The 10,151-nt window shown below is 39.9% G+C and overlaps 1 protein-coding gene across 1 annotated transcript in view; it reads right to left on the bottom strand.

The window, feature by feature from the left end:
• Nucleotides 1-2,104: 2,104 nt before the first annotated feature.
• The window catches only part of LOC134528623 (bestrophin-4-like), a 273,946-nt gene continuing 265,899 nt past the window's right edge, over nt 2,105-10,151 (bottom strand). Inside the window, exons 9-10 of the mRNA XM_063362374.1 lie at nt 8,421-8,614; nt 2,105-5,284 (exon numbers count right to left, since the gene is read on the bottom strand). Of these exons, the coding sequence (XP_063218444.1) occupies nt 4,955-5,284; nt 8,421-8,614 (524 nt within the window). The 3' untranslated portion in view covers nt 2,105-4,954. The remainder of the gene's footprint in view (nt 5,285-8,420; nt 8,615-10,151) is intronic.

Raw genomic sequence — 10,151 nt, 5'->3', positions numbered from 1 at the left:
TGAAACGTGTTTGGGCACAATTACAAATTCAAAGCCAAATTTTAATGCAACGTTTTCAGAAAAACATTGTTTTAAAACGGTTATGATGCCAATGAGATGTAAAGAGAGCACTTACAAGTCGCAATTTGAATTGCCAAAGAAGTTTCGCTTCTATCACGTGAACTAAGTTACACATGCTCTTTATATATATATATTGACGTCGTCCGACCAAAGGCCACCCTAAAGCCCGACCTGCAACCGCCAGTATTCAACCCCGCTAACGGAACGCGCCCCTAGCCATGTTCCACCCGAGACAGGCGAGCCACCGGCAGACAAGGTAGAATCCGGCCCCATAATAACCAGACCGACACTACAGTCAATCCCTCTGATAAATCACACGCAGAATAAAAACAACATTGCGTATACGTTAAACGTTCTCTCAATGAAAATGTGACGTAGGAGTGCCCGGGCACTCACGTGTGAAAATATGCCAGTACGTGTGCGAGTGTCCCCCTGGCGGCCTTCTACCTGTATTAATTAAGTGTTTCAGGTGACATAATCGTTACCTCCCTATGTTGGGTTTTTACTCCCCACCAGAGCGGTCCGGCAAAAGACGAACAGTCTCTGGTGTGACTTACAGTTCAAAAACATAATCCGTAAACATGCTAAATCTAAATCGTAGAAGGGATGTGTAATTTAAATTTAGTTTGAAAAATTAATGTAAGAATTTAGCGCTCTTAAAATCTCTTGTTAACTTGTTAATTTGGAAAATAACGTAATGAGGTCAACCCCGGCGCGAGAGGACACCGAGCCTCGGCCGGACGCCATGACACCACAGCAGTACAGCGCGACTCGTGGACCGGGGCAGACGCACGTCCCACGGAGAGGCAGCATCCTTTGTCTACACTGAAATAACTCCTGGTAAATATAGTCACGCCACCGAAACTTTTTCTATTAAGCTCTCCGTGCATACCCGGTCCAGCCTTTCGGTCCAGGACTTAATCCGGCTGCGTAAATTAAAAACTCCCTGCACCACACTTGGTCCGCGGGGCAGTTTACCAGCATACGGCACGGGCCGCCTCCCGAAACCCCGAACTTTTGTTAAAGTCACGCGCCCCGGCGCTGACCTCACCAACATAGGACTTGGATTAAGTTAGCTGCGGTCCGTGCTCCACCACAGTGGGCGCGAACACCGCCTTGAAGCAAAGACATACGGGATTGGCCGCCTCCAATCACACTCAACGCCTTATTCACGTGACATTTTAGAGTGACTCTGTGTAATGTGTAACTTGTGTATTGCGTGATGTCAGCTTCTGTACGACGTGGTGTGTAACCCACTGTATTACGCCAAACCCACATTCGCACAAATAAACGGCGCACGTCATTTGCCGCATTAATTCAGCGCCTAATTAATCAGTCATACAAACCCCCAATCCCCACCAAGTAGGGAATCCTTCATATCTCACGCAACACCGCCGACGGTCCTAGTGGGCCACGCAGGGGCAACCGCCCCCACGACCCACCTCTCGACTAGGAACAAAGCTAGTCTGGCGCCCACCAGGAAACATTCCATTGATAACAGCCTTTCCCGCTAGGAACCCCACCGGGTCTCGAACCCGAGTCCCCGGACGACGGCAATATATATATATATATATATATACATACACACACACACACACACACACACACACATAAATTAATGATGAAGTATTTTTTCACATTTTTTTTGGAAATCTGAGATGAAAATGGAAAAATTAATTCAGAAGTATATAAAATTATATGATTTGATATCCATAAGGTCCTGTACCTATTTTATTTTCTAATATAAATATTTTGTTATTGAAAGTATGTATTTACAGTGATATTAATAACCTGAACTCTATTTTTTCATGCTTCTGAATCCTTACTAAATAAAAATTCTGTATTGTATTTTCTCATTAATGAAACTACGTATTTTTATATTTTTCAAAGTTTTATAGTTCTCTTAATAACTATATGTATCTTGTGGACTAGCAGTTATGACACACACGGGAACTGATAAACATGATCATGGTCAACACACACAGAAACCCATAGCAACCAATACTTAGTTGCAAATACAAACATAAATGAGATAAATGAGATCCGGTATTTCACTTTTAATTTTTTTCTAAAAAAAAAAAAAAAATTTTGCTTTAGAGATAGATACATAATAAACTCATTTTATGATTTGATTATTACATTACAAATTGGTTTTAGGATGTATCATGTTTTAACTATTGTTTGGGTAACCAGGAAGGTAAAGTACCCATAAAACTAAAATTAGTTAGGAAAAAATGTAAATTGAAAGTAAAAAACTATGTCCTGCAGTCCACACATATAGCGTTGTTATCATAACACATCATAAGTCATTTAAGTACTATGTAGCACTAACCATCATGAAATGAGGTACATAAATGCTCATTTATGTTCTCTAGATTTTTTTTCTGCAATCATACATCTTGCGGAAGAACTATAATCACATATTTAAATAACTTTGTTAATATTTGTATTACTTAAAATATTCATTGATAAAACATCAATTGAATATTTATAGAAGTATATTCTGAACCACAAGAAATTTACAAATATTCCAACAAACAAAACAGTACGTATAAATTACTAACTCACTAAACTGTAACAATAGTTACTGAACATTCTCTTACTAAACAGTCTCTTCTGAGAATTGCATCTAGCTAATGTTACTAATCACGAAACATTGTATCCTCTCCGGTTTCTTAAAACAACAGCAAACACTCAAAACTAGTCCAGTATTGAAGTGTTCCTAATAAAACATCAACACTTAGTAAACAACCTCGAAAACATATTTAAATTCGACATGATTCGCACAACAGAAATGTACAGCCAATCACAAAATGATTGTAGCAACATTATATACAATAACAACTATTTACAGCACAAACTGCCAAGACATGAAAAATTCTAAATCAAAACCTTGATGTCAACAAGGCACAGAATTTTCCGTGTATCTTTAAAATTCAAATGCAGTCGTGAAAACACTTCAAAATTACGTTTTTCCCATGCACACAATTCCAAAAATTATATAAATAAGACATTTTGCTATTTTATATACACTGAAGGCAAGACTATTCAATATTCACTGTGGACAGTTTTTAAAATAGGTAATTTGGCTCACATAAATACTAAATACTAAATTTAGATATAAATATTTTAACCAAAGTCTACCACAGAAATTTTTTTAAGAAAAATGCTATCCATTTGAAACACTGCCACCTGCAATTGAAAAGGAAAAAGTAACTACATACATTTAAAACTTAATAAGTATTCAAATAGGTTACAAAATATTTAGAAAGAATTTATGGCATTATTTACACACATAATGCATAACATAAAAACAGCATTACTGTAACTGAAAAGAGACCTTCATAAGATTAACAAAATACCACTCGTGTGGTTGCACTGAGAACAGGAAATTTAACATGAATAATCTGTAGTAATACTATTATCGTATAATCACAAAAGCAACATTTATTTAGCATGGTCGCGCACGCAATCAAGCGAGAGCTAACCACAGCTTCACAGCGAAGTTCATCATTCTTACTCGAGCTATGTACATCGAAATATCCTTTAAACGTCCATTCCCAGATAGGAACAACGGAGAATGACTGAAATCTTGCCCACGACTGTCCGAGCTCCGTAATCACAGCTTAGCTTCGATCGGGGTTCAAATTACAGCAGCCAGATTTGCCACCTACGCCAACAACTGACGAATCAGAGAAATGAAAAATTTGTGGATTTCAATGGCCGGTAGTCTTGTCTGTACGGCTCTGTGTACACTCAGGGGAACATTTGGATGTTACTGTTTGAAGTCATGCTTGATTGTGTGATATATTATTGTCTCTTTTGTTTACTCTGACTTAGCCACGGAACTCAGGAGTCTCTGATGCCACACCAGGCCAAAAAGACAATACCTTCTCTAACAGAAACTAATGACTAGCGGCAAATAGTCAATACGCCCACGTCTCGTATGTAATAACCCATTACATTAAATTTCGCCCTTTATCCTGTCTCTGTTGGTGACATTTGGCGTGTTAAAGAAAAATGAGGGGGTGGGGGAAATGATTTTGTGACAACCTTGTACATGCGAGCCCAAAACGGCGCACAAGATATTCTTCTGGAAAAGAGAGGAATCAAAGAAAGAAAGAGTTCTAGAACCAAAGACGTTACAAATTAATTCACAACTTGTATAGCTGTATACTGTGTAGCTTGTTTTTGAACTAATTACAGAATAAGGCTATATACACAAACTATAAACTTAAGTGTCGCGCTGCTCAGTTCAGGGGAGGTCCCAATACACTAGACCTGCCGGTTTATGTGTTTCTGTGTTGTACGTGCAGACTTGTGTACGTGGCCGAGAATGCGACTTTTTCGCAACAAGAACTGTCAAAAAAATTATACATAGCGTGGACAGTCGGCACATTGTGGAGTATAAAAATATCTATCTCTAAGCACATTAGTCAGACCGAATTTCTATCCAAAATCTCACAAATTGTCTGCGAATAGTGCATCGAAACGTACAAAAACCTTAAGCTACACATCCGTGTCAAGTGACAGATGGAATAACTCCGTTTCCTTCAGGAGACTAAAGGCAAAGAAATGCATGTTCATTCTTTACTTACATCACATCAGCACCAGGTCTGGAAACTGGAAGGGTAGGGCTAATCCTCAGAAACTAATTAACGTTTTAACTTTTTTTCCCAGTTTTCAAATAAACAAAATGAAATTATCGGGCGTTTGTTGCGAGCAGTAAAGGAATGAGTGAGGGGAGGGGACTTTCAGCCACTCGCCCTGCCCTCTGTGTCGGGTGTGTTCGATAGTTCCGTGGGCCAACTGCAAGGCAGCGCGAGCCACCTGCGCGCAAGACAAGAACCAGACGGGGGAGTTGGCTCCGCCGTGCCCGCGACACGGCCCGGCCTCACACGTACACCTCGCTGCGGCGCGTCTCGGACGCCGTGCTGGTCTTGCGGCTGCGGTCGTCGCCCTCGGACGCCAGCCCCGAGTCCTCCTCGGGCGAAGCCGGGGGGTCGGCCCGCCGCCTCTGGGCGGGCGTCAGGGCCAAGGGCAGCGTGGTGAGGTTGAAGGGCGCCGCCTTGAAGGAGATGTTGAAGGGCTGCGACGAGATGACGGCCGTGGGCGCGTCCAGGCCGGCGCCCGTCAGCGTCGGCGTCAGCACGGACTGCGCGAGCGCGGAGGCCCCGCCCCCCGCCCCCCCGTGGCTGTCCTCGCTGATGGTCGACAGCACCACCTGCGCACACGTGCTGTCAGTCTTCCCCGTGCAACACCAATCCGTCGTAACGAGCTAGGTTTTACCTTTGAATATATATACTGTATAGAAGTCGCGAGTGGATAGGATTTACTCTACATTTTTCAGGAGCGTATGATGAGCAGCTTGGGAACTTCACCGCTGCAGTGCGCTGCCGTAACGCCCTGTATCGTCTTAGTTGTTATTTACACGTTAGAGCGCAGCACTGTCGCCCGCTGTCATTCCCCGCACCCCCCCATCCATCATTCACTGCAGCTCAAGGTCGTTCAGCGGGAGGGGGAAGGGGTGTTTGAAGAGTTCAACAGTTGTCCGCTAGGGACCACCACAAGTCGATGCCCTAGAGATGGTGGCGATTGTGGCGGTGAATTAACCAACTACCTCAAACCGTTTTAGAAATATTAACCTGGGCTGGCGACTTCTATACAGTATATATATTCAAAGGTTTTACGTAGCCCCATTACCAGAGACCTGCAAATTTCGCGGATTTATTCGTTGATAGGCTAGAATTCAAACACACATACCTCTTAGATAATTTTGCTATTGGCTTACTGTTCATCTGGACGAATCTCAACCAGTTATAAAACCCTCAACCAAAGAAGGATCGAATCACAGACAAACCAGCTGAGACGACTTACAAGTCGGCAGCCAATGAACTTGCTATATTTGTCCGAGTGTGCAGGGGTATGTGCAGTCTGTCCTGAAGGCCATCGAAACAGCGAATTTTGCAGGTCTCTACCCATTACGTACTGGCACCTAAAAAATTATAGCGGGCCCAAAACCCCTTGAGTACCAACTCTGTTGAGTTATGCCATATTGTTGATATAAAATCCATGACTCTAGCCACGTGAGCATAAGCAGACCCTGATTCCAGGCAGCTAGCGCTCTGGGCAGATAATCTTTAGCTGCCCCTTTTCCTTTTCCAGTTCCCCCAAACAACATAAAATTTTACAAATCCAAGCTTATTTATTATTAGTTTTAAAACAGCACATTATGCAACTAAATACTAAGGATTTCCAAAAACATAGACTGTTAATCTTTTTTTCTTATTTAAATTTAATAAATGTTTGTTGCAGTTTTATACCACTGTTATAACTTCAGTAATAAAACTGTATATTGTTAAATGTGTTATAAATATATTTTTGAGGTATTTGGTTTAAGGTGGTATATTTTTAAGCGTTAAAAAAATTACTTTTCTTGGCCCTCAAATTTTTTACCTTATTTTTTTTCGCAACCTCAAATTCTCCCACCCCTCTAAAAATGGCACTCTAGGCAAATGCCCGGTTGGCCCGTATGTAAATCGGGGCTCCAGTGTGAGACATTAGCTATCGTCACTACCGGAAACTCTGTTGTAGTCTATATATTATGCTCAGAACCATATTCATAATCTTATATTTACAATATGTTATTATATTTATGTTTATGTAGTTTTGACACAGTAGGAATATAACTATTTGTATAATATTGTTGCGTTTTCCAAAGTCTACTGTAATGAAAATCGCTAAGAAGTATTTATAGAATATGTCAGTTTCTTATGGCCAAACTCTGGAATTCAAATATACAGATTAATAGCAAAACAAAAACCAAAGTACTTTTTAGCAACAAAAAATCTTTTGTTCAGGAATAATTTACATTTTGTATTTTTCCAACTTTTTACTGCCTTACTGTGTAAATCCACAATAAATCTAATAACACCATTTGAAAGAGCATTACATTTCTCATTATAAAATCTAGTTTTGCAAATTTTATAGACAATAAAAGTTAGCCTACATCAGTTCTAATATTTAAAAATTTTAAAAATTGAAATTGTGAAAAACCTTTTTTGTTCTTAATTAATTTGTAATCATGTTTCTTTTATTATGCATAGACATTTAAAGTATTTTGATTGTGCTAAAATAATTATTGAATAATCATTATTAATTTTGGTTATGTTTTGCATACAGTTTAAGGTATTTTCTTTATTATTTTATTGTTATATTGTTTTATTCTGGTGCGTTAAAACACGTGTTGCATTTTGACAAACTTCAAAGTAAGAAAGGTTTTAAAAGAAAGGAAGACAGCAATGGGGCACTCTGGCACCTTGAAGTAATTTTTTTTTGTGTATAAGAAATGTGTCGCTGGAAAACCCCTTACGTAGAAGCATGACTGTGCAGCAATAGCCGAGATGATTTGCTGGATGCTTTTCAACCAGCCAATCAGGACGAACCAAGGTGTGTAGATAGATGTGAATTTCCAGACTTTCAGAGAAAAAATTTTCAACACACCTTCCCTACACGGTCATGTATCTGGTTCTGTGTTGTGATTAGCCAAGGTGACCCTTTGTATCTAACTTTGTAAAGAAGGGTAACTGCGTGAAGCAAGCAGTTGTCGCTCGATTGTTGCTGCATGCGGTCGCGTTGTCGGCAACTCGTGATATCCTGATGAGAACTCTGAGAACGCCTTATTTTAAGTGACATTGTAACGCCTGCTGGAATCAAGGCCAGGCCAAGTTTCAACCTTTTTTTTTTTTTTTTTTTTGTATTTTCGGAAACCGCCCCCCTCTTCCCGGGATAATCCCTCTAATGGACAGTAGTTAAGTAATATTAAGGGACTTAAATTTTTATATATCGAGCAACATAAAGTTCAACTGGAACTGAGATTGGTATATATTATACAATTGTTTTGTCAGAAAGTAACCAGACAAGTTTAAGAACTTTCTTACTTTGAAAAAAATAAAAACTTTTCCAATTAAATTTTGGATAATAAGACTAAAATAAGATTGGTACCGTGTGTAAGCTGTGCTTTTTTTTTTAAAGAAAATAATAAACAAAGGAAGTTTGAAACTCTTTCATTTTTTCAAAATAAAAACACTTTTCCAAGTAGGTATCTAAATTTGTTTAAAAGACATAACTTAAAAATAATCTTAAAAGTTCTTGCATACAAACATCAAGTTTTCAAGTAATTTGTTACTACATATATTGGTTTTTTTTTTGCCGGGCCAACCTGGAACGTAACAATTATACATGGTTATTGGTTATTATACATATACAGTACTGGGAAGGGGTATTGGGGAGGGTGGAGGGGGTATGGGGGAGGGGTGGGAGAGTGCTAGTGGAGAGGGGTAGAGGCGTGGTCGCGCTACCTGCATCATGGCGGGGGAGCCGTCGGCGCCCGTGGTGGCGATGAAGGTGGCCGGGTGCTGGGAGTGCTGCGAGTGCTGGGAGCCCATGCCCGCCATGCGCTCGCGGTCCACCACCTCCTTGGTGACGTCGGGCGTCGGGATGCGCGGCCGGTTCCTGACGCCCGCCGCCGGCGCGCCGTTCATCTTCAGGCTGCCTGCGACACGAGACCCCCGCCGTGAGCCCCCATCCCCCCTGCCCGCACTGGCCCGGTGCCTCCCGTTTCATATCTATATCATTATTCACTGATCAAATAGCAGACTTTTTCAATTAACTTTATGCATAATTAGCTGCAAAAGTTACATTTTTAACGTTTTTGGAAAGTTTACAAATAAGGAGAATTTAATGTATTGCAGAACTGAAACATTTTTTTTTTGTTCAACTGCAAGGCCACTGGCTACTTCATAATATGGTTTGTATTTCTATCACAAAAACTCATTTCATGTTTCTCGGCTGTCAAAATCGTAACAAATTTGAGAATTTCGAAATGCCAGGTAAAATTTAATTAATATTTTCTGAAAGAAATTCAAACAATTTCTTGAAGTAGCCAGTGGCATTGCAGTTAAACCTAAAAAGTTTCAGTTCTACAATATATTAAATTCTCCTTATTTGTTAAAAATGTAACTTTTGCAGCTAATTATGCAAAAATTATGCGCGGAATATATTTATCATTTTGTGAAAGTTAAACAATTGAAAAAGTCTATAAGTTTATCTGTAATTACTGTAAATATAAAATCTTGACCCGAAATGGGAGGCACCCCCTTAACACCGATTGAAGCTGATGATGAGATAAATGCTCAAGACGAACAAAGTGTATCGGAAGTCGAAAAAAAAAAACAGTCTCATTATTCCGACAATAATGGTTTGATAGTTTTCAGTACACTTTATTCATATGTGCTGAATTTCTATCCTTGGAGTCTCTCATCGGCGACGGAAGCTTGTGCCAAAAGCGGCTGAGCCAATGAGAAAGAAGCTGTCCTGATAGAAGCCGCTCGTGTATCGGCCAAAGACAACTACGTCACACTAGAAGTATTTCTTCAAACCACGAGAGAACAGAAATAACACTTAAACAAATAAATGGTTCATTGGCTACCATAAAATAATTTTGTTGCTATAGAAGCCACCAATATTTTATGTTACCAGCAAGACCTTGCTGTCACTAACAATGCAAAAATAGTTACTTAGTGGTCATAGCAAATTTTTTCTGCTGTAACCACAAGCTACTTTGTGAAGTCTATATTGATAATATTATTTTGTAGTAATGAAAAAACATTTTTTTTTAATGGGACTTATTTACAGCCAGCAGGGTAAGCCGGGCAATGACCTCATTAGAGTGTAGCAATTGCAGGGAAACTAAAAGTGTCATGATCAGAAGTCAGGATATCGATGACATGTCATAGCTTGGGACTAGAAAAATTCGCGGTTTCAATAACTTCTAGGATAAACTCCACATCCTCTATGAGCTCAGGCAAATTACACCTGCTCATTGGCTACTGACTCGTGAGAGCTTTTAGCTGGGATGCTTGCAATTCGAAACTTCTTTTGTCGAGGGTTATTCATTGGCTCAGAGTCCTTCGGATTAACTGTGTCCCAATCACAGAGCAAAAGGTAAACGTGTATGGATTCTAGTCTATCGTGAAATGAAACAGCAAATTGTTTCGGTCTCTATTTTTAGCAAGTTCGCACATTTATGT

This window comes from Bacillus rossius, chromosome 1, assembly GCF_032445375.1.
Source record: "Bacillus rossius redtenbacheri isolate Brsri chromosome 1, Brsri_v3, whole genome shotgun sequence".
Taxonomy (NCBI): Eukaryota; Metazoa; Arthropoda; class Insecta; order Phasmatodea; family Bacillidae; genus Bacillus; species Bacillus rossius.
This window is presented reverse-complemented; position numbering and strand designations above follow the sequence as displayed.